This window comes from Sapajus apella, unplaced genomic scaffold (genome assembly GCF_009761245.1).
Source record: "Sapajus apella isolate SASKATOON/1434 unplaced genomic scaffold, GSC_monkey_1.0 scaffold1, whole genome shotgun sequence".
Classification (NCBI taxonomy): Eukaryota; Metazoa; Chordata; class Mammalia; order Primates; family Cebidae; genus Sapajus; species Sapajus apella.
In genome coordinates this window covers 8,476,895-8,502,312 of record NW_022436941.1, presented here as the reverse complement: position 1 = coordinate 8,502,312, position 25,418 = coordinate 8,476,895, and the positions used below count along the sequence as shown (strand labels likewise).

General features: G+C 42.2%; 1 protein-coding gene and 1 long non-coding RNA gene across 6 annotated transcripts in view; one reads left to right on the top strand and one right to left on the bottom strand.

Moving 5' to 3' along the window:
* The window catches only part of SLC22A4 (solute carrier family 22 member 4), a 50,944-nt gene extending 44,882 nt beyond the window's left edge, over window positions 1–6,062 (top strand). For 3 of the 4 annotated variants that reach the window (XR_004262492.1, XM_032257746.1, XM_032257872.1), the window contains 2 exons: window positions 2,623–2,758; window positions 5,623–6,062. Coding sequence is in view for 3 of the 4 variants with exons in the window: in XM_032257746.1 (XP_032113637.1) it covers window positions 2,623–2,758; window positions 5,623–5,698 (212 nt within the window). In the remaining variant the exon portion in view is untranslated. The remainder of the gene's footprint in view (window positions 1–2,622; window positions 2,759–5,622) is intronic. The other variant, XM_032257823.1, reaches the window with a different exon arrangement.
* Window positions 1–25,418, bottom strand: part of LOC116536317 — a 33,502-nt gene that overhangs the window by 2,553 nt on the left and 5,531 nt on the right. For both annotated transcript variants that reach the window (XR_004262589.1, XR_004262597.1), the window contains exons 3-4: window positions 24,315–24,421; window positions 11,161–11,259 (exon numbers count right to left, since the gene is read on the bottom strand). This is a non-coding gene — a long non-coding RNA (uncharacterized LOC116536317). The remainder of the gene's footprint in view (window positions 1–11,160; window positions 11,260–24,314; window positions 24,422–25,418) is intronic.

Here is a 25,418-nt window from a genome sequence, read left to right as displayed (position 1 = left end):
CAAAAAAAAAAAAAAAAAAAAAAAAAAAATTTCATAGATATCACCAAATTGAACTCTAAATATTGTATGAAATTACAATCTAATTATTAATAGGTAGGAGTGGTTGCTTCTAATAATTTCACCAACAATAAAGATTACCTAATTCTTTTTTTTTTTTTTTTTTTGAGACAGGGTCTCACTCTGGAGTATAGTGATGTGATCCTAGATCCCAGCTCACTGCAGCCTCAATCTCCCAGGTTCAAGAGATCCTCCCACCTCAGCCTCCCAAGTAGCTGGGACTATAGGCATGCACACCACTAAGCCCAGCTAATTTTTTTTTTGGTAGGGACAGTATTTTGCCATGTTGCCTAGGCTGGTTTCAAACTCCTGGGCTCAAGTGATTCACCTGCTTCAACCTCCCAAAGTACTGGGATTACAGGCATGAGCCACAGCACCTGGCCTACCTAATTTTTTTTTTTATCATTGGTTATCTGTTATGTAAAAAATGGATATCATCGCCGGGCGCGGTGGCTCAAGCTTGTAATCCCAGCACTTTGGGAGGCCGAGGCAGGTGGATCACGAGGTCAAGAGATCGAGACCATCCTGGTCAACATGGTGAAACCCCGTCTCTACTAAAAATACAAAAAATTAGCTGGGCATGGTGGCGCGTGCCTGTAATCCCAGCTACTCAGGAGGCTGAGGCAGGAGAATTGCCTGAACCCAGGAGGCGGAGGTTGCGGTGAGCCGAGATCGCGCCATTGCACTCCAGCCTGGGTAACAAGAGCGAAACTCCGTCTCAAAAAAAAAAAAAAAAAAATGGATATCATCACTTTCATTCCTATTTAATTATGAATGAGGTTAAGCATATTTTTGTGCATTTATTAGCCATTCTATTTATCTGTCAGTGAACTGACTGCTCATGGTCTTTGCTCCTCCCCCACTTTTTTTTTGAGACTGAAGTCTCGCTCTGTCATCCAGGCTGGAGTGCAGTAGTGCAATCTCAACTCACTGCAACCTCCGCCACCCAGGTTCAAGCAGTTCTCCTGTCTCAACTTCCCTAGAAGCTGGGACTATGGGCGCATGCCACCAAGCCCAGCTAAATTTGTTTTTGTGTTTTTAGTAGAGAGGGGTTTCACCATATTGGTCAGGCTGGTCTTGAACTCCTGACTTCAAGTGATCCATCTGCCTTGGCCTTTTACAGACGTGGGCCACTGCACCCAGCCTTCTTTGCCCATTCTTTAATGGTATATTCATCTTTTTCATTTTATTTATACCAGCTCTTTGCAATGGAAGAAATTAGCCCTTTGTACATATGTTGCAAATATTTTTTATAGTTTACCATTTGCATCTTGACTTTATGGTATCTTTGTAATGAAGACAATTTTAGTTTTAGTATACTCAAAGGTGTCAATCTGAAATGACACCATAGAGGTGCTTCGGTAGCATGTTTAAGGTCAGGTAGGATCTGATGCTCCATGCCTGATTCTCATTAAGGACTCCACTGGTGAGAAATGTAGACACACCTCATCAATTGCTCAATTGGTTACCTACTGGTACACACAGGCGCGTATACACACACACACACACACACACACTTGAAAATATATATGAATTCCTAAGAAAGGTATAATCCAAATCCTTACAGAGAAAGAGAAACATTTTCCGAACTTAAACATATTCTGCACAGTTGCCCTGAGCCACACCTGAGACAGCAGATTATACAGAGTGGTGTTATTTTTCCCTTTGTCCTTCCCTGTACTTTCAAACCATGCTCAGATAGTCCAGTGGTCAGACACCAGTACATAAGACAGGAAGTCCAAGAGCCTTCTACTCTTCAGTAGCTACTTCTGTTAGTGACACAGAGGCCTCAGAAAAGCTTCAAGAACAATATTTTCCTTTTGTTTTGGGTCAAATGAAATCCATGGGTGTGCTCCTCCTCTATAAGCTCTGTATGTATACAGAGGCAAAGCAAGATGAGGATCTGTTGTTCTCCAGTGTGAGTAAAGCTTCATAAAGAAGAGATTACATATTAACCCAAGACATGTAAATGCTGCAAAAAGAAGCCAAATCCAGGCACATAGCGCCTTTGCAGAAAGTGCCTGATATTTATTATTTACTGATTTAATCTAGAGTGAACATAATACTTAGATTTTTTTTTTTTTTTTTTTTTTTTGAGTCTCATAGCTCTGCGGACCTAATTTTCCACTGCATCCTACTAGTTTGGGCAAAAGCAGAGATCACACCAGACTTATCATGGCCAAAACCTATCCCTGAAACATCCTGGTTAACCTCCTTCTCCTTGATGTCCTCCTAACCTCCATTTCCAATTACCTCCACCTTAAGAAGAGAACTCTGGTAGGCAAAGAACCTCCAAAGGAATATCTGTCACACATGACTGAGTAGTAGCTTAGAGGATACCAGTTGACAGGAAAGAATGAAAAACCTTATGATAATGCAAAAGCATTATAGAAATGCACAATGTCATCTGCCAAAAAGAAACGGATATTTTGCTTACTTTTTTCTTTGAAAATGTTCAGATTTAAAACCACTCTCATACTGTTCCCCACCTTCACAAAATGATGCTCAAGAGTGCCCGGAGAGTCCTCATATTTTGTTGATGTTCTTATGTCCCATGCTTTATAGGTGCTTACAACAGAATGCTGCCCTACATCCTCATGGGTAGTCTGACTGTCCTGATTGGAATCATTACCCTTCTTTTCCCTGAAAGTTTGGGAACGACTCTTCCAGAAACCTTAGAGCAGATGCAAAAAGTAAAATGGTAAGTAGAACTTAACAAAATGATACCAAAATGCGTTAAGGAGACTAAGCATGGAAGAATAGCTAGGAAGGTTCTGAAAGAGAAGAGTAATAAGTAGAGACTAGCTCTATCAGATAATAAAGCATATTAGTGGCCAGGCATGGTGGCTCACACTTGTAATCCCAACACTTCGGGAGACTGAGGCAGGTGAATCACCTGAGGTCAGGAGTTTGAGACCAACCTGGCCAACATAGTGAAACCCCATCTCTACTAAAAATACAAAAAATTAGCTGGGCATGATGGCAGGCACATGTAATCCCAGCTACTCAGGTGGCTGAGGCAGGAGAATCACTTAAACCCAGGAGGCAGGGGTTGCAGTGAGCCAAGATCGCACCACTGCACTCCAGCCTGGGCAACAAGAGTGAAAATTATCTCAAAAAATAATAATAATAAATAAAGCATACTGTTGAGCAACAGTAATTAAAACAGTGTAATAATGGTATAGGAATAGAAACCAATGGAAAAGGATAGAGTTCAGGATAAAACCCAAGAAAATATAAAAATTCGGTATGTAATCAAAAGTAGCAAAGTCAAGGGGGAAAAGTTAATTAAGTAAAAGGCATTAGAATATTCAACTAGACATTTTGAATAAATAAAAAAACTGGATCTTAAAAAAAAAATGTATTGGCTGGGCACAGTGGTTCACGCCTATAATCCTAGCACTTAGGGAGGCTAAGGCAGGCAAATTGCTTGAGGTCAGGAGTTCAAGCCCAGCCTGGCCAACATGGTGAAATCTTGTCTCTACTAAAAATACAAAAATTGGCCAAGTGTGGTGACACACCCCTGTAATCGATCAAGAGATCGAGACCATCCTGGTCAACATGGTGAAACCCCGTCTCTACTAAAAATACAAAAAATTAGCTGGGCATGGTGGCGCGTGCCTGTAGTCCCAGCTACTCGGGAGGCTGAGGCAGGAGAATTGCCTGAACCCAGGAGACGGAGGTTGCGGTGAGCCGAGATCGCGCCATTGCACTCTAGCCTGGGTAACAAGAGCGAAACTCCGTCTCAAAAAAAAAAAAAAAAAGAAAAGAAAAAGAAGAAAAATGCATCAAGATAAAATCCAGACAGTTAAAAAATTTAGGCCTAAAAATGTAAAATCATAAATGTACCAGGAGAAAACAAATATGTGTATAAACTTAGAGAAGATCTTTCTGAGCATAACATAAAATTAAAGAGCCATAAAGGAAAAGATTGATATATCTGATCGTACATTTTTTTAAATTATTGGCAAGGCAAAAGAAACCACCCACAAAGACAAAAGTCAATAAGCCAGGAGAAAATATTTGTTACACAAAATCTAGACATAAGGCTAATATACCTAATATACAAAAAGCTCATAGTAATCAGTGAGAAAAAGACAAACAATTCAGTAGGAAAACTAGCAAAGGACAAGAACAGACAGTTTGCAGAACAGTGTCCAATATACACATTAAAAAAAGAATTTGTCCACACTAATAAGGAAATACAAAAATAAAACAATTCAAAATCTTTTTTTTGGCCTATGAGATTGTGCAAGGGTTTTTCTTCTTGACACAAACCAATTCTGACACCTATTGAGTGTCCTACAATTCAGTTCAATTTTGACAATACCTGAAGTTAGCATCAGACTCCGTAGGTATAAAGACAGTCCCACTGCCTCACTTCAGTCACCACTCATAAATGTCAAGTCCCCAGTTACCCACATTTCTCTCTGACTTTGCTGCAAAGTCTGGGCTTCCAATTCCCCTCCTCCGGTTTGATAATTTGCTAGAATGATTCATAGCACTCAGGAGAACACTGACCATTCGTGGTTTCTTATAAAGGATACGAATGAGCAGCCAGATGAAGAGGTATGTAGGGAGAGGTCTGGAAATGTCCTGAGTGCAGAGCTTCTGTCCCTGTGGAGTTAAGGTGCACTGCCCTCCTGGCACATGGATGTGGTCACCAACATGGAAGCTCTCCAAACCCCATCATTTAGAGATTTTCATGGAGGTTTAGTCACCTTGGCATCAGGATTATTGAGTCTATCCCCAGTCCCTCTCCTCTCCCCAGAGGTTAGGAGGAGGGTAGAGCTGAAAGTTCCAGGTTTCTAATCAAGGCTTAGTCTTCTGGTAACCAGCCCCCACCCTGAAGCTCTCTAAGGGCCCTGGCAAGGGCTGCCTCATTAGAACAAAAGAAGCTCTTATCACCTGCTATCACTCTGGAAATTATAAGAGATTCCAGAGACAAAGACCAGTATCTTTTTTGTGACACTACAGCAAACATTTAAAAGATTAGTGGTATTGTAGGAGAAGTTTAGAGTTTTGAGTAACACTGCCTAGCTTTAAATCCCAAATCTACTGCAAAAATCTAGGCATATCCCTTAATATTCACTAAGCCTCAGTATTCCCCTCTGTTATATGGAGATATTTCATATGGCTATTTTGAGGTTATAAAAGATAAAGTGTTCTCAGTGCTGGGCCTTGATAAACATAAGCCTGCATGTGAATTAATTCTGATCCCTGACAGAACATTTACAGCCCAAAGTGCCCATTTTTGATAAGTTGTTTTCTTCTAATGATAGAACTATTTCAGTATCAACTTTAATTGCCAAGAATTTCATGCCTCCCTCTATCCTTTGCTTGGGAAAACTGTGAAAGAGTTTAAATTTTGGCTTTTATGCTTAATTAAGAAAGTGGCTTCAGATGTTTAAAAGCATAAAATACTATATCTACACTATGAGGGTCTCATTTGAGTTCAAATAATTGTTCATTAATTGGAGAAATATTTTTCAATATCAGTTTGCAGCATTTTGTGGAGGAAAGTCTTGAATATTTAATTTTCTTTAGCATCTATTTTATTTTCAGGTTCAGATCTGGGAAAAAAACGAGAGACTCAACGGAGATAGAAGAAAATCCCAAGGTTCTCATAACTGCATTCTGATAAAATATCTACCCCATTTGGTAAATTAAAAACAGATAAGTAAGACCCTGTGGAGAAATCCGTCATTCCCACTGAAGTGGACTGCCTGTTAACAATTGACATGAAAATGGACCTTGCTATCAAGAAGTGCTCCTCATATAATAAACTCTGGATGATTCTTCAGATAATGTCCTTGCTTTACAAACCAACCATTTCTAGAGAGCCTCCTTACTCATTAATCTGATGAAATGGATTGGTAAGCTATCTTGAAAACATGTTAGTCAAGGACTAGTAAAATACATATAAAGATTAACACTTGTTTCCAATCATACAAACACTATCCAAATAAAAATGTCATTGTATTAACACAAATATTAGACAACAATGTGTGTGTGTTTGTGTGTACATGTGGAAGTGAACCAGCACATTTAAAACAAACCATTTTTATCCTCTACTGTCACACTCAAGCCAGAATACTTCTGTTATGAGATGTGTTAGGGGGCAGGGGGAGGGTTCCTCACACACCAAGCAATTCTCCAGCAGATACCAACGGGGTGTTCTATAATGGAATTCAGCTCTGACCCTATCTGTGGGGAGATAGTGTCAGATCCCACATGTTGTGTGCTCCATCCCTCTTCAGATGCCATTCGAGCGTCCAAGCCATATGCACTTCTGACCTACCAGCTACAAACCAGGGTTTCCACAGCCCCCTTCTTGGGTTCAATTAATTTGCTAGAAAGGCTCATCAAACTCAGCCAAACCTTTACATTTGTCATTTTATTATAAAGAATACAGATGAACAGCCAGATGAAGCAGCATGTAGGGCCAGGTCTGGAAGGATCCCAAGCACAAGAGCTTCTGTCCCAGTGAAACTGGCGGGAGGGGTGCAGTGCCCTCCCAGCTTGTGGATGCATTTACTGGAAGCTCCTCAAATCTTGTTGTTCAATAGTTTTTAGAGAGCTTGATCTCCAGCACCTTCCTCCACCCAGAGGTCAGTGGATAGAGCTGGAAGTTCCAAACCTCTAATCCTCAAATGCCCTGGTCTTTCTGGTGACTAGCCCCATCATAAGAATATATGTAGGGCCCCACATTAAGTAACCTCATTAGCATAAACTCAGGAGTTATCGAAAGGGCTCATTATGACTAATGAGATACTCCTACCACTCAGGAAATTCTAGAGGTTTGGGGAACTCTATGACAAGAAATGAGACAAAGACCAAGTATACATATTTCATATTATACCACAATGGCAGATATTACCTGTATTTTAGCCTGGCTCATCTGGCCTATCTGCCTGCAAGAAGGCAGCAAGGCAGCTCCTAGCTATAGTTTCAGCAGCTACACCTCACAACCCCTACACCATTAAATGGTCCCCATTTATTGTGCTTTTGTTGAGCACATAACTAAACCTCCTGTTTCCTAAAACTGGCTTAAGATATATTTTGCTGGTGAATACAAAATCAGAAAAACTGCACAAACAGATTGGTAGAGATAAGTTACGTGCCACATAGCCAAGAGGGGTGCACACCGAGGAAAAAATTGTCAAAGCTGACAATCTGGAAAGCCTTCAAAACCGTTCTTTTCGCCAGGCGTGGTGGCTCACGCCTGTAATCCCAGCACTTTGGGAGGCTGAGGCGGGTGGATCACAAGGTCAAGAGATCGAGACCATCCTGGTCAACATGGTGAAACCCCGTCTCTACTAAAAATACAAAAAATTAGCTGGGCATGGTGGCACGTGCCTGTAATCCCAGCTACTCAGGAGGCTGAGGCAGGAGAATTGCCTGAACCCAGGAGGCAGAGGTTGCGGTGAGCCGAGATCGCGCCATTGCACTCTAGCCTGGGTAACAAGAGCGAAACTCTGTCTCAAAAAAAAAAAAAAAAAAAAAAAAAAAAAAAAAAACCGTTCTTTTCCTAAGCATAGTATTCAGCCATGTCCTCTTTAACCCATATGTATCAGGTCACCAGTATTGGAACCTCAATGCCACAAATAAGCAGCATGAAAGATAAAGCCATTAATGCAGGGGTATCCAATCTTTTGGCTTGCCTGGGTCACACTGGAAGAAGAATTGTTGTAGGCCACACATAGAATATACTAACAATACAATAGCTGATGAGCTAAGAAAAAGAAAATCACAGAAAAAAATCTCAATTTTTTTAAAAGTTTACAAAATTGTGTTGAGCTGCATGTAAAGCCGTCCCGGGCTGCAGGCGGGACAAGTTTGCACTAATAGGTTAGCATATTACATCAGAAAATAAATGTCAGCTATGTGTCTCACTGTGTATTAGGCATGCTGAGATGATAACATAACAAGAAGTTGCTCCTGGAGACTTGGGGCAGCATGCTTTCATTGAAAGTGGCTTCTCTTTCAATTAAAGTGACAAGCTACTCACCCTTTAACATATCCCACACTGCCACACCTGTGTACAAATAGGGAGCCACCAGTTTTTGATATGCTGCTTGGTGGTATCACCTTCTAAAAATAATTATTCTCAAATGCAAATTCATATGATGTTATATTCCAAAGGACCTGTTTACATAACATCCTGAATAACTGTCATTATTTCAAGATTCTTATCTTGAACTTTTCTGATTAACTCATAAGTTACCTAGAAATAATTTTAATGTGCAACATATAAAACCTAAGTGAATAAATTATTTCATTGTATTGAGATTTGACTGGAGATTTACCATGTTCCTGAATGAGAAGAATGGATGTTGTGAACTTGCCATTCTGACCAAATTAACTGATAGTCCTAATATAATTAAAATTAATATTTTAAGAAATTAAAAAATAGTTATAAACAGCATCTGAAAGAACAAATATGTAGGCAGTATGTTTAAGAAACTTTGCCGGGCGCGGTGGCTCAAGCCTGTAATCCCAGCACTTTGGGAGGCCGAGGCGGGTGGATCACGAGGTCAAGAGATCGAGACCATCCCGGTCAACATGGTGAAACCCCGTCTCTACTAAAAATACAAAAAATTAGTTGGGCATGGTGGCACGTGCCTGTAATCCCAGCTACTGAGGAGGCTGAGGCAGGAGAATTGCCTGAACCCAGGAGGCGGAGGTTGCGGTGAGCCGAGATCGCGCCATTGCACTCCAGCCTGGGTAACATGAGTGAAACTCCGTCTCAAAAAAAAAAAAAAAAAAAAATCTTTTGGCCGGGTGCAGTGGCTCACCCCTGTAATTCCAGCACTTTGGGAGGCCAAGGGGGGCAGATCACGAGGTCAGGAGATTGAGACCATCTTGGCCAACATGGTGAAACCCCGTCTCTACTAAAAATACAAAAATTAGCCAGGAGTTGGCACACGCCTATAGTTCCAGCTACTCGGGAGGCTAAGGCAGAAGAATCACTTGAACCCAGGAGGCACAGGTTGCAGTGAGCCAAGACTGTGCCACTGCGCTCCAGCCTGGCGACAGAGCAAGACTCCAACTCAAAAAAAAAAAAATTGTGACATGATAAAGGGGAATTATAAATTATCAAGAAAACAACACATTGTTGAAGACTGGTGCTGGGACAATTGATAAGCTGAATAAATGGAAAAACTGGAGGAAAAAATAGCATCCCACCATAATTCACATACCAGATTAATTCCTGATCAACTAAAGTCTCAAATGTAATAAATGTAAATAAAATACAGCCAAGAGTAAATAAATCAAAAGCTAGAAGAAAATATAGGTGAAATTTAATTTTAAGGTGAATAGGAAATTGAAGATACATAGATTTTACTATAAACTTTTAAAGTATTCTGTACAACAGAGTATCTTAAAATTAACACAAGATGGAAAAACATTATCAAAAACATATTGGACAAAATTACCTTCCTTTCCACATATGCATCAATTTTTTTAAATGCCCACTCATACTCCAGTTAAAGCAAATAGGGCTAAGTACATAGCCTTTGGAGACAAGTGTCCTGTACCTGATGCTGAGTCTGTCACTTTTCAATCAACTGTGTGACCTTGAGCAAGTTATAGTCTTCCCTAAAGTTAAGCTTTTCCATCCATAAAGAGGGATGATAACAGTTCCATTTGGGTGGGAATTACACGAGAGAATGCATGCTGTGTTTAGCTCCATACCTGGCAAAGATGTCCACATTTTCTCTATCTCTCACCTTACTCATGTCCTTACTCTCCTTCTGGACAGCTTAAATTCCCTGCTTAATCATCACAATCAACTTTCATGTCCCTTTCTTATCTGCCTTGCTTTTGGGGGAAACTATAAAGCTGGTTAAATCTAACGTCCCTCCTACTTCTCGTTGGCACCTGCATAGCCAAATGCAGCTGGAAAATATATTCCAGCTGACTGGTTTCACTTTAAACTGACCATCAGTGACTTCAAGAGGATCCTAATTGCCCTGGTTCGTTCTCTATCCTGGAGGACCTTCTTTCTCTTCAGAAATCCATCATTTCTTTTCCCATGTTCACCCTCAGCTGTGCCTTGGCTTCCTACTTCACTTAGAAAATAGAAGCGGTGGAGAGAACCTTTACAAGCACCATAATCCACCAGCCTAACTCCATCTGTACCCACACACTCTGTCTTTTCTCCTGTTCCTTGAGATGAACGGTCTCTCCTCCCCACTGGAGTGCAGTGGCATGATCGTGGCTCATTGCAACCTCTGCCTCCCAGGTTCAAGCGATTCTTGTGCCTCAGCCTCCCAAGTAGCTAGGATTAGAGGCACGCACCACCACACACAGCTAATTTTTGTATTTTTAGTACAGACAGGATTTTGCCATGTTGGTCAGGCGAGTACTGAACTCCTGGGCTCAAGTGACTGGCCGGCCTCAGCTTCCCAAAGTGCCGGGATTACAGGTGTGAGCCACCACCACGCTCAGCCCCAGCCTTATACCCACCCCACCCATACTCCCTTACCAACTCAAAGATGTTGCTCCATCAATTCTCCTGACTCCTCCATCATAAATCTTTTCCCTCTCTACTGGTTCTTTCCCATTCAGTAAGCAAACAGGCTGTAAAAGCTCTCTCTTGACTCAGTTTCTGTCTTCAGCTCCTGCCCCATTTCTCCCTGTCCCTTAACAGCCAAAGTCTTCGGAAGATTGCTATATCAACTTGTTACTTCCGACTTTTTTCTTCTAATTTTCACTTGGCCCCACTACAATTGAGCTTTAGCCCTCACCTTTCATCAGAGCATCTCTATCAAGGTCCCCAGTGACCTGCATGCTGCTGAGTTCAACAGTCAATTCATAGTCCTTCTCTTACCTGACCTCTTCAAGACATCTATCTGACAAACTCATTTCTCTTTTATCCTTGAACTGCTTTCTACAACATGACACTTGCGCCGGGCATGGTGGCATGTGCCTGTATTCCCAGCTAGTTGGGAGGCTGAGGCAGGAAAATCAGTTGAATCCAGAAGGCAGAGGTTGTAGAGAGCGGAGACTGTGCCACTGCACTCCAGCCTGGGTGACAGAGTGAGACTACGTATCAAAAACAACAAGAAAATGACACTTGCTTGATTTTCCTCTTACCTTGTTGGCTGCTCCTTTACCATATAGTGCTCTGGTTTTTCTTCATCTCCACTACTGCCTACAATTGGAGTGCTCAGAAATTAGTCTTCGGTCTTCTTCCTTTTTAAAAAATCCAGTTTCATGGTTTAAATATCATCTCTGGCCGGGCGCGGTGGCTCAAGCCTGTAATCCCAGCACTTTGGGAGGCCGAGGCGGGTGGATCACGAGGTCAAGAGATCGAGACCATCCTGGTCAACATGGTGAAACCCCGTCTCTACTAAAAATACAAAAAATTAGCTGGGCATGGTGGCGCGTGCCTGTAATCCCAGCTACTCAGGAGGCTGAGGCAGGAGAATTGCCTGAACCCAGGAGATGGAGGTTGCGGTGAGCTGAGATCGCGCCATTGCACTCCAGCCTGGGTAACAAGAGCGAAACTCCGTCTCAAAAAAAAAAAAAAAAAATATCATCTCTGCATTGAAGATCACCAATATATAAAGAGAACAGAACTCCAGGCTTGCATAGTAAATGCCCACTTGATATCCTCACTTGGATATATAATAGGTGTCTCAAACATAGCATGTCTAAATTTTAACATGTACTCCTAATTTTGTCCCAAATCTGCTCTTCCTGAAGTCTTCCTCCTCTCAGTAAATGGCAACTTCATTTTCCTGGCTGCTCTTCCTCTCGTACTCCACATCCAGTCTGTGAATAAAGTCTTTTGCCATAATTTCAGCATATGTAGAATCCAGTTTCTTGACTGTATCCTGTTAGCCCCCAGCCAATCCTTCCTCATTAAGGCTGCTCCTATGCCCCTTCAATCTACTCTCAGCATAGTAGTTCAGGGCTATCTCAGTTACATCATGTTACTTTTCTGCTCAAAACCTTCCAATTGCTTCCCATCTCAATCAGATTTTTTTAAAGCCCAAGTCCTTACAATGGTCTATAAGTCGAATGATTACACATCAGAGTTTGTCCAGGACAGTCATGGCTTCTCTCCATTGACCTAGTGTTAACCCTCACTTCCACCTTTCATTCCAGAAGTTTCCCAATTGGGATGACAAATTATACATGATGACAACCTACAGGTCACATTTGACAGTTTACTTTAAAAGTAAACAGGTGGCTGGGCATAGTGGCTCACATCTGTAATCCCAGCACTTTGGGAGGCTGAGGTGGGCAGATCACCTGAGATCAGGAGTTTGAGACCAGCCTGGCTAACATGGCGAAACCTCATTTCTACTAAAAACAAAAAAATCAGCCAGGCGTGGTGGCACATGCCTGTGATCGCAGCTACTCAGGAGGCTGAGGCAGGAGGATCGCTTGAACCCAGGAGGCAGAGGTTGCAGTGAGCCAAAATCACACCATTGCATACCAGCTTAGGCAACAAGAGTAAAACTCTGTCTCAAAAAATAAAAATAAAAGTAAACAGGCTTCTAAATTAACCCACCTTGGGAAGGTCTAGTGATTCATGGTGACACCTTGTCCCTGAGTAAGGAATCTTATGAGTTTCTCAAATTATTGATGTACTGATCAATGCACAACCCAGGTACACCGATTTATCTCTGAGTCATAACATTTTAAATGATTGTCTTGCATGTAGACATTTCAGCCTGTATGTTGCAATCGGTAGCCAATTATTGTAACCTTTGTATTGTACCTTCCAAAGAAAAAGGACAACTCATATGAAGAGTCCCCCTCCTTTCTTCTAACTTTCCTGTAAAAGCCTTCCAACTTGTAACAGACTCCAGAACACTCTTAACTTTGTTGTTGTGTTTTCCTGGGTTTGTCCTCACATTTGGCGTCCAATAAACTTTTATCAAATAATTTCTGCCTCAGCAGCCTTAATTTCATTTGACAGTCACCCAGTTTATAGGGCCCTACTCTAATCTTCATGCCCTCCTTTAGCTCACTGACTTCATCTCTTATTACTCTCTCCATTGCTGTCTTCATTAAGACTACCCAGGCCTTGCTATTCTTTGAACATACTAGACATGCTTCTCTATTAGACACATGTTCCTTCTTTCTAGGAATGCTCTTTCCAGCTACTTACATAGCTTGCTTTCTTACTTCCTTCATGTCTTGGCCCAAATGTCATATTCTTAATAAATCCTTATCTGATTACACGATTTAAAATTGTATCCTCTTCTCTCTCTGAACTAACTTTATGCACCCCTGCTTCATTTTTCTCCATGGGACTTATCACTCTCTGACATCCTGACTAATTCACTTCTTTGTTGCATTTATTGTCCTTCCTCCACTAGACTGTAAGTTCCATAAGGAGCATTTCTGTATTCCCAGAAGTTAGAACAGTGCTTGATTGCTCAAATGGTTGTAACCAGAATGCTGATGGTGATATGGAAAGTGAAGGCGTGGCTGAAGAGGTCTCAGATGGAAATGAGGAACTTAGAAGTAGAGCAAAGGTCACCCTCATTATGCCCTAGCAAAGAACTTGGCTGCATTTTGTTCATGCTCTAGGGATCTGTGGAAGTTTGAACTTCACAGTGACAACCTAGGGTATCTGGCAGAGGAAATTTCTAAGCAGTAAAGTGTTCAAGAAGTGGCAGGGCTGCATCTAACAGCCTAACTCAGATGTCAGAAGACAGAAATGACTTAAAGTTAGAAGTTATATTTAAAGGGGAAGCAGAGTGTAAAAGTTTAGAAAATTTGCAGCTTGGCCATGTGACAGAGAAAGAAGAAGCATTTTCTGTAGAGGAATTAAAGCAGGCTGTGGAACAACCACTTGCTAGAGAAATTTGAATAACTAAAAGAGAGGCAGGGACTAATAGCTAAAACAATGGGAAAAAGGCCTTGAAAGCATTTCAGAGATCTAAGGGGCAGCCTTGCCATCAGGCCCAGAGACCTAGGAGGGATGGTTTTGTGGGCCAGGCCTAGGGTCCGACTGCTCTTCACAGCCTCTTTGGGACAGTGCTCTCTGTATCCAGTCTGTTCCAGCTCCAGCTGTGGCTCAAGAGGCTCCAGGTACAGCTCAGACTGCATGCTTTGGTGGCTTCCATGTGGTGTTAAGCCTGCAGGCATAAGAGTGAAGGAGGCTTGACAGCCTCTACCTAGACTTCAGAGGATGTATGGGAAAGCCAGGATGGCCAGGCAAAAGCCTGCTGCAGGGGTAGAACCCTCACAGAGAACGTCTACTGGCAGTTTGGAGGGGAAATGTGGGGTTAGAGGCCCTACACAGCCTCCACTGGGGACCTGCCTGGTGGAGCTATGAGAAGGGGGTCACCACCCTCCAGACCTGAGAATGGCAGAGCCACTGGCAGCTTGCACCTGTGCCTGGAAAAGCCACAGGCACTCAACTCCAGCCCTTAAGAGTAGCTGTGGGGGCTGTACTATGCAAACTACAGGGGTGGAGATTCCCAAGGCATCGGGAGCCCACTCCTTCCACCAGTGGGCCCTGGATATGGAACATGGAGTCAAAGGAGATTACTTTGGAGCTTTGCAATTTAATAACTGCCCTGCTGAGTTTTGAATTTGCATGAGGCTTGTAGCCCTTTCTTTTAGCCAATTTCTACCTTTTAGAATGGGCATGTTTACCCAATGCCTATAGCCCCATTGTAATTTGGAAGTAAATAGCTTGTTTTTGATTTTTATAGGCTCATAGGTGGAAGAGACTTGCCTTGTCTCAGATGAGACTTTGAATTTTGGGCTTCTGAGTTAACATTAGAATGAGTTAAGACTTTGGGGAATTCTTGGGAAGGCATGATTGTATTTTGCAATGTGAGAAGAACATGAGATTTCGGAGGGCCAGGGGTGAAATGATATTGTCTGGATATTTATCCGCATCCAAATCTCATGTCGAAATGTAATCTCCAATGTTCGAGGTGGAACTTGGTCGGAGGTGTTTGAGTCATGGGGGCAGATCCCTCATGGCTTGGAGCTGTCCCCACCATAGTAAGTGAGTTCTTGAGAAATCTGGTTGTTTAAGGGTGTGGCACCCCCTCTTCCCCTCTCTCTTGCTCCTGTCTTTGCCATGTGACATACCTGCTCCCACTTCACTTTCCAACATGAGGAAAAGCTCCCTGAGGCCTCCCTAGAAGCTGAGCAGTTGCCTAGTGCCACACTTCCTATACAGCCTGTGAAATCATGAGTCAACTAAACCTCCTTTCTTAATAAATTACCCAGTCTCAGGTATTTCTTTACAGTAATGCAAGAATGGCCTAATCCACTCTGCCTCTAAAAAAATTAAAAATTAATTTTAAAAAAATTAGCAGGGTGTGGTGGCATGTGCCTATAGTCTTAACTTCTTGGAAGGCTGAAATGGGAGGATCCCTTGAGCCCAGGAGTTCAGGCTTCCAGAGTCATGATCATGCCACTGCACTCCAGCCTAGGGAACAGAGTGAGACCTTGTAGCTAAAAATATAACACAATAAAATAAAACCAATGTATGGGTACTAACCAAAAATGAGTGAATAAATGAGTGGATAAACTGAGCTATAAAAGCATAAAAAAGGATCAGGTGCAGTGGCTCATACCTGTAATCTCAGCACTTTGGGAGGCCAAGGAGGGCAGACCACCTGAGGCAGGGAGTTCAAGACCAGCCTGACCAACATGGAGAAACCCCATCCCTACTAAAAATATAAAAAATTAGCTGGGTGTGATGATGCATGCCTGTAATCCCAGCTACTTGGGAGGCTGAGGCAGGAGAATCGCTTGAACCCATGAGGCAGAGGTTGTGGTGAGCCAAGATAGTGCCGTTGCACTCCAGCCTGGTGCCAAGAGAGAAACTCTGTCTCAAAAAAAAAAAAAAAAAAAAAAAAAAGCATGGAAAATGGCCAGGTGCAATGGCTTATGCCTGTAACAACAGCACTTTGGGAGGCCAAGGCAAGAGAATCACCTGAAGCCAGGAGATTGAGATCAGCTTACCAGCCTGGGCAACAGGTCAAGACTCCATCTCTTTAGAAAAAAATAAACATACATATATATATATACATGCAATGGTGGGGGGTCAGTGTAGTAGGGGGAGGCATTTAAAAAAGACCAGAAGAAAGTAGGCTCAGCCAGGCACGGTGGCTCACACCTATAATACCAGCACTCTGGGAGGCCGAGATGGGCAGATCACCCCAGGTCAGGAGTTTGAGACCAGTCTGGCCAACATGGTGAAACCCCCGTCTCCACTAAAAATACAAAAAAATTAGCTGGGCTTGGTGGTACCTGTCTGTAGTTCCCGATACTTAGGAGGCTGAGGCAGGAGAATTGTTTGAACCTGGGAGGTGGAGGTTGCAGTGAGCCAAGATCACACCACTGCACTCCAGCCCAGGCGAAAAGAGTGAAACTCTGTCTCATTAAAAAAAAAAAAAAAAAGCTGGGTACTGTGGGAGGCTGAGATGGGTGGATCACCTGAGGTCAGGAGTTTGAGACAAGCCTGGCCAACATGGTAAAATCCTGTCTCTACTAAAAATACAAAAACTAGCCTGGTGTGGTGGTGGATGTCTGTAATCCTAGCCACTCGGGAGGTTGAAGCATGAGAATTGCTTGAACCCAGGAGGCAGAGGTTGCAGTGAGCCGAGATTGTGCCACTGCACTCCAGCCTGGATGTCAGATCAAGACTGTCTCAAAAAAAATAAAAATAAAAATAAAAAGAAAGAAAGTAGGCTAAGGCATTAACAGTAGGTATGTTTGGATGGTGAGAATATAGATGACTTCTGTTTTATTTTTTCCAGGTTTCCATACTTCACAAATACTTCATATATTACTTTTATAATCATAAAGAAGTTAAAAAATAAAAACATACTGAGTGTCAACTAAGTGCCAGGTCTTTGGCAGCATAGATGAAGAGCATGAAGAATGCAAAATTTATGCATCAGGCTGGGCATGGTGGCTCATGCCAGTAATTCCAGCACTTTGGGAGGCCAGGCCACTTGAGGTCAGTAGCTCAAGACCAGCCTGGCCAACATAGTGAAACCCCAACTCTCCTAAAAACAATACAAAAATTAGCTGGACATGGTGGTGGGTACCTTTAATCCCAGCTGCTTGGGAGGCCGAGGTAGGAGAATCACTTGAACCCAGGAGGCAGAGGTTGTTGTGAGCCAAGATCACACTACTAACTGCACTCTAGCCTGGGTGACAGAGTGAGATTCCATCTCAAAAAAAAAAAAAAAAAAAATTGCATCAGTGGGCTCAGGCTAGCCTGGTTATAAACTCTTGCCTGTGGCCTAAGCAACTAGCCAAGTACTCCCCGGGGCTGAGCTCTGTGGAGGTGGAAAACAAGGTCAAAGTCATGTTCTACAGTCCAGAGCTGGGTGTTTCTCTCACTTCCTTTGAGCAGCAATTACCTCTACCCTGATTTAGACCAAGCCAAGCTTGCTATGCTGAGGTAACTTAGCTTATCACCAAGGTTATATTTAACAGGCTGCTGAAAGGATTATAAAAAATTATAAGGATTTGAACTATCACCTAATTTCTCTGTCTGTTGGCACAGAAAAGTCTAAAGCTTGATTTTGCGAACCTTGAGACAATCTTCCTCCAGCACTGCAAATTTAATCCTTCTCATCTAAAACTCCCATTCTAATGCCCAGCTGTGCTCCTGCCCCTGCAAAGCCTGCCAGCTCACCGTCCTGTAGTTGTCTTTTCCATGACTGAGTCCTCTGCAACACGCATTCCACTGTAGACAAAACTCTCTCTCTCTTTTTTTTTTTTTTTTTTTAAGAGACGGGATCTCCCTATGTTGCCCAGGCTGGAGTGCAGTGGCTATTCACAGGTGCGATCCCACTACTGATCAGCACGGGAGTTTTGACCTGCTCTGTTTCCGACCTGGGCTGGTTCACCCCACTTAGGCAACCTGGTGGTCCCCCGCTCCCGGGAGGTCACCATATTGATGCCAAACTTAGTGCGGACACCCGATCGGCATAGTGCACTAGAGCCCAGAACTCCTGGGCTCAAGCGATCCTTCCACCTCAGCCTCGTGGGTAGCTGGGACTACAAGGATGCACCACCACGCCCAGCCAAACAACTCTCTTCTTTCAAGGACATCCCTGGTTGTTCTCTCCATCTCCTTTCCTTGATAGAGACCTGGCTTCCTTCTTAGCACCCCACTTGCCTCTTGGTTCTCTCTCTCAAATGGAGGCTTTTTGCATCACCCATGATCTTGAAAGCTAAGAGCTGAGCAAGCTCTCTGCATTCTCCCTGCTTCCCACTGCCATTTCTAAATCATAACTCCTTCACCTTCACATACTTAAAAGGCCTGCTTAGGTTTGTGCTGTGCCCTCCTGGTTGCTGTTACTAACATCTGCCTGGTTGGTTATCCACATTTCATGAGCTCCCTAAAACTCAGATCAAGGTGCTGGTGACTTTTGTGTCCAGGAAGATGAGTAGTACTACACTGAAGAAGGAGACCCAGGCATCTAGGATCCCTCCCCCTTAACTTCCACACTGCATTTCAATAGAAGAAAAGGCTGGCAGACTGGCACCTCCTAAATCACCTTCCTGTAAATAGCAGGCATGGTGTGGGGGAATCTCTCCGAAAGATACATTGTTTTTACTTAAACAAGATCAAAACCCCAAGACCCTTTCATATGTGATTTCTAAAACTGTAAACCCAAAACCCTTTCATATGTGATTTCTAAAACTGTAAACCCAAAACCCTTTCACTTGTAATTTCTAAGGCTGTAAATCTAAGATTCTTTCATGTGTAATATCTAGAGTGTAAGCCCATATAAAGGCAGAGCTTCTCTTTGTTCCAGGAGCTTGGTTGTTTAGACAAATTGTCACCTGGCTCCCAGCTGTAATAATAATAACACCTCTTCTATCCCAGGTTGGTGTTTAAGAGGTCTGTTTCTTGCAGCCACTCCTGCTTCAACGCCTTAGCCTCAGAGTACTTGACCTTCACCTATACTTCACAGTCTTGCTGCTGAGGACACACCCTGGGCCCCTGATCAATCACAACAGCTCCATCTCACTTTATGATCTTTTGTTTTCCTCCCAACCCTTCAGCTCTCACCTGATATCATTTCCTTTCCCTTCCACTTTATACCTTGTGATCCCTTCAGTCCATTCACACTCTTGCCACTACCCCAGTCCTTTTGTTTACTAGTTTTGCAAAGTCTAAGCTCATAATAAGTCAAACCATTTTACTCTTCACTCTCAATCCAGGATGCTGACTTAAGACACAGGAAAGAAAGGAGGCTGCTGATTAGCTGGGCATGGTGGCAGGCTCCTGTAATCCCAGCTACTTGGGAGGCTGAGGCAGGAGAATCACTTGAACCTGGGAGGCAGAGGTTGTAGTGAGCTGAGATCACACCACTGCACTCTATCCTGGGTGACAGAGTGAGCTTGCATCTGTGGGTTCAGTCTAGTCTGGTGTGAGAAAACGTGGATTGAGAGAGTAACAAGTGGGCTGATGGTCCAATTGTGATTGGAAATGTAAATGTGTAGAAACATCAACTCACATCTTGTGTGGTTTCCTCCACTGACCCAGGGTAGTAGTGCAGTGACCAAATGGGTGGATTTGGGGCCTTGCAGTTCGGGTGAACAGAATGACAAGACAATGAAGGAACTGAAGCAAAGGACCACAGTAGTATCTAAACTGAAGAGGAAAGGGAGTAAAAGCATAACTTTTGTTGGGCCTAATATGTATACTGTGTCCATCTACCTTCTTTTTCTTTATTTGGGGTATACGACAACCTGGCACAGTGTTAATAAGACCCAGAGTATTCAGAAGAGAATGCAAGTCAGGCTAACAAAGGTGGCAAGAATAGCACCATCTCTCCTGGACCATTCATCACACACAGATGTGACTGTGGTGACATCTAAAATGATCTAATGCAGCCAGTTGATAAGGGCTCAGGGCTCGATTTCATCTTTCAGAGTAATGGGATGTAGCATCAGTAATTGAGAGTGCAGGCTTGGAGGCAGGGGGCTACATTCCGAGAACTCCAGGGGATTTCTGAAACCTCAGATAGTACTGAACACAATATATACTAGGTTTTTCTCCTATACATACAAACGTATGATAAAATTTAATTTATAAATTACACAGAGTAAGAGATTAATAAAAATACCTAACAATAAAATAGAATGATTATAACAATATACTATAATAAAAGTCATGCAAATGTCTATGTCTCTCTCTCAAAATATTTTAATGTACTTACTCACCTATTTGGTTTACCCAGTTGGCTGTAACTGCAGAAAACAAAACTGTGGATAAAGGGATGTTAGGGTTTTCCAAAGAAACCCAACTAATAGGATTATTAATATAGGTAAAGATCAATAGGAGGAGATTTACTATGTAAACTGGCTCATGTGATTACAGAGGCTAAGAAGTCCCATGACATGCTATCTGCAAGCTGAAGAACCAGGAAAGGTGATGCTGTAATTCAGTCCAAGTCTGAAGGACTGAGGTGAACAGGGTAAGGTGTAAGTCCTAGAGTCAGAAAGTCCAAGAATAAGGAGCTCTGATTTCCTGAAGGGAGGAGAAGATGGATGTCCCAGCTCAAGAAGAGAGGGAATGAGAGAATTTGCCCTTCCTATACCTTAAAAAAAATTTTTTTTTAAAGAAAAAGGCCTTGCTATGTTGCCCTGGCTGGCCTCAAACTCCTGGGCTCCAGCATCTTCCTGCCACAGACTTCCAAGTGGCTGGAACTATAAGCACATCCTCTGCCTTTTTGTTCTTTGTGAGCAGGAGCCCTCAGTGGATTGGATGATGCCTGCCCACATTGGTGAGGGCAGACCTTATTTGCTCAGTCTACTGATTCAAAAGCTTGTGAACCTCTCCGGACACATCCTCACAGACACACCCACAAATAATGTTTTACTAGCTATCTAATAAAATTAACCATCATGCAGACAGACCAGGGCTCTAATTTGGACCTACCACATGCTAACTGTAGCAACTGGGTAAATTACTTTACTTCTCTTTTGTTTCTTTGTAAAGTGAAGACAAGAATATAGATCACATAGAGCTACTGTGAGGACGAAACGAGGTCATGGGCTATTGTTAGTATTATTCTTGTAATAATACAATAGCAGAACAAATTGGTACTTACCCAGGACCTCCGAATTTCTACCCTAACCTGGCACCTAGCTTAGAAGAACATATTAACATAGTTAATAACTTATGTTATCCAAATTTAACTCAGCCAAGACCTCCTGATCTCTTTCTATGGAATTTTACTCTAAGACAACTGTATTCCCTAGGGAAACCTACATGTTTCTATGTTACTTCTCTCCTGGGTGGTTCTATCCAGACCCATGGCTTTAAATACCATCTATGTGGATGATTCCCTAATTTATATATCAACCTGATCGCTCTTATGACCTTCAGACTCATATATTCAGCTGTCTATTTGACATTTTGACTTGGATTTCTAACGGACATCCCAAAATTGCATTTAAAATAAAATTCTTACACAGGCAACAAAAGAAAAAATAGAAAAATTGGACTACATCAAAAATTTAAAACTTCTGTGCATAAAAGGATATAATCAATAGTGAAAAGACAACCTATGGAATAGGAAAAATATTTGCAAATCATATATCTGATAAGTGGTTAATATCCCAAATATATAAAGAACTCCTACAATTCAACAAACAACAATAAAAATCCTTATTTTAAAATGGGCAAAATACTTGAGTAGACATTTCTCCAAAGAAAATACATAAATTGCCAATAAGCACATGAAAAGATGCTCCACATAATTAATCATTAGGGAAATGCAAATCAAACCCACAATGACATACTGCTTTACACTCATTAGAATAGCTTCTGTTAAGCACACACACACACACACAGAGAGAAAATAACAAGTATTAATGAGGACATGGAAAAACTGGAACTCTTGTGCACTGTTGGTGGGAATGTAAAACAGTACAGCTACTGGAGAAACAGTATGGCAATCCCTTAAAAAAATTAAATATAGCCGGGTACGGTGGCTCACGCCTATAATCCCAGCACTTTGGGAGGCGGAGGCGGGCAGATCACCTGAGGTTTGGAGTTTGAGACCAGCCTGACCAGTATAGTGAAACCCTGTCTTGGAAAAAAAAAAAAAAGAAGAAGAAAAAAAATTAAATATAGAATTACCATATGATCCAGTAACCCCATTTCTGGGCATATACCCAAAGAATTAAAAGCAAGTACTCAAATAGATGCTTGTCCATACATGTTCACAGCAGCATTAGTCACAATAGGCAAAAGACAGAAGCAACCCAAGTGTCCATCAATGGATGAATGGGTAAATAAAATGTAGCATACGCATATAATGGAATAGTATTCAGTCTCAAAAAGAAAGGCAATTCTGACATATACTACAACATGGATGAACCTTGAAGACATTATGCTAAGTGACAATAAAAGTGAATCACAAAAGGATAAACACTGTGATTCCAACTAAGAGTGGTCAAATTCATACAGACTTCTGCATTATAGAATGGTTTTCAGGGGCTAGGGTAAGGAGGGGAGTGGGGAGTTATTGTTTAATAGGTAAAGAGTTTCAATTTTTTTTTTTTTTTTTTTTTTTTTGAGACAGGGGTTCGGTCTTTTTACTCTTGCTGGAGTGCAATGGCACGATCTCGGCTCACCACAACCTCCGCCTCCCGGGTTCAGGCAATTCTCCTGCCTCAGCCTCCTGAGTAGCTGGGATTACAGGCACGCGCCACCATGCCCAGCTAATTTTTTGTAGTTTTAGTAGAGACGGGGTTTCACCATGTTGACCAGGATGGTCTCGATCTCTTGACCTCGTGATCCACCCGCCTCGGCCTCCCACAGTGCTGGGATTACAGGCTTGAGCCACCGCGCCCGGCCTAAGAGTTTCAATTTTTCAAGATTAAAAGAGTTCTACAGATGGATAATGGTAATGGTTGCATAATATGAATGTACTTAACGCACTTAAGAATGATTAAAATGGTAAATTTTATGTTATGTTTATTTCACCACAATTTTTAAAAAGCAAAAAACAAAAATAAAAAGCTCTTAATTTCCAAAACCCCTATCCCCTAAATTTTCCCATTTCAAAAACAGTCATGAAAAGCTACAACGTTGCTTAAGCTAAAAATCCAGGAATCATCCTTAATTTCCTTTTCTCATGCCCACATCCAATAGTAAATCATGTCATCTTTTGCTTTCAAAAATATTCTGAATTCATCCATTTATCGCTTCCACAGTTACCACTCTAGTTCGGGCCATCATAATCTCTTGCCTATAATGCTGCAGTGCTTTCTAATCAGTCAACCTGCTTTCATTCTTGTTCTCTACAGTCCATTCTCTATATAACAGCCAGAATGTTCCTTTTATGCTAGAAATAAGGCCTGATGTTTTCTGCTTGAAAATACTCTGACAGGCCAGGTGCAATGGCTCATGCCTATAATCCCAGCATTTTGGGAGGCTGAAGTGGGAAGAGTTCAAGACCAGCCTAGGCAACATGGCAAAACCACATCTTTATAAAAAATACAAAAATTAGTTGGGTGTGGTATGTGTAGTCCTGGCTACTAGGGAAACTGAGGTGGGATGATTGCTTGAGCGCAGGAGGCAGACGTTGCAGCAAGTCAAGATAATGCCATTGCACTCCAGCCTGGGTGACAGTGAGACCCTGTCTCAAAAAAGGAGAGGAGGGGAGGGGAGGGGAGGGGAGTGGAGAGCAGAGCAGAGCAGAGCAGAGCAGAGCAGAGAGAGGAGGGGAGGGGAGAGGAGGAAAGGGAAGGAGAGAGGGAGGATGGGAGGAGAGGGGAGGAGAGGGGAGGGGAGGGGAGGGAAGGGAAGGGAAAGGAAGGGAAGGGAAGGAAGGGAAGGGAAGGAAGGAGGGAGGGAGGAAGGGAGGGAGGGAAGGAGGAAAGGAGAAAGGGAAGAAGGAAGGGAAAAGAAAAGCAAAGAAAAGAGAAAAGAAGTCCAGGCATGGTGGTTCATGCCTGTAATCCCAGCACTTTGGGCGGCTGAGGTGGGTGGATCACTTGAGGTCAGGAGTTTGAGACCAGCCTGGCCAACGTGGTGAAACCCCATCTTTATAAAAAAAAAAAAGAAAAGAAAAGATTCTGGTAGTGTTCCACCTAGAATAAAATCCAAACTCCTTGCCACTATCTACAAGGCACTAGACAATCTGGCGTCCATAAATACTGGCCTCCTGCCAATGTCTCTGACTTATGTTCCAACACTACTGCCTTTGATCACTATGTTCTAGTCATGCTGGTCTTCCTTCCCTCTGTTACTTAGTCACCCCGAGCACATCCCTTACCTCACGGTCTTTGTACTTACTGCTCTTCTGCTTAGTACACCTGCTTCCCAGGTCTTCACATGACAGATTCCTTCTCATCCTTTGCCTCTCAGCTCAGGTATCACCTTCTAAGAAGCATGTTCACTCAGTATTCATCTAAAGCAGCTACCCAATGACTGTCATTCTATGCCATTACTCTCTTTTCTTTCTCCTTGGCACTTGCCACTACCTCAAATTTGTATTTATTTATACAAGTTTATTGTCAGCCTCCCATCCTCCAAGTAAAATGTGAGCTCCATGAGAACAGATAGCTTCTTTCCTCAATTCCCAGAACCCAGAACAGTGTTTGACACACATCGATCTATTCACATATTTGCCAAATGAATGAAAAAGTGAAAAACATTAGTGACCCAATTTTCCTGCCATGTCACATACATACATAAGTCTTTCGGGAAAACTCATAATTCTATGCTGGCCCTCACTAATGTCTTTTCCATCTATTCTAGAATGCAATAACCAGTCTTTAAAATGCAAGCGGCATATTTCATATTTCATTTCTGCAGGTATCTCTGAAGGGAATGAATTTACATTTCTACTACCATGAATAGGATGGTCAAGTTTGTTGCAATGCAATGCACTATTTTTTCTGCGGAATTCAAAAACCTGTCTTGTATCTCTTGAAGCCAAACTGTGAGGTTTCACATTGGAAATTATACTCATCTAAAGAATATGGACATTTAAGTCCTTAAACAGTTGTTCAAAGTATTTTATTACATTCTTTTTATGTCTTCAGAATGTTTCAAGGTCCACTGTTTTCACGGCTAGTTACCTATCTGTCCAGGCCAAACAAACTCGAGTTAAAATGCAGGATCACATAACAGCAGAAATGTGATTTCCCATTTTACTGTGCAAACTAACAGAATTATGCCAAGTCTTGCTAGGCTGCAGCTGCTCTACTCTGCCCAAATGCCGGTATGCATTGGGGTGATGACATCCCACTTGGGATGTTGTCTGATGACATGGACAGACTTCTGTTTCTCCACTCTTGAGTCATAGTTTGATGTTCTGAGGCCAAGGTAAGTAACATCTTTTTTTTTTTTTTTTTTTTTTTTTTTTTTTTTTTTT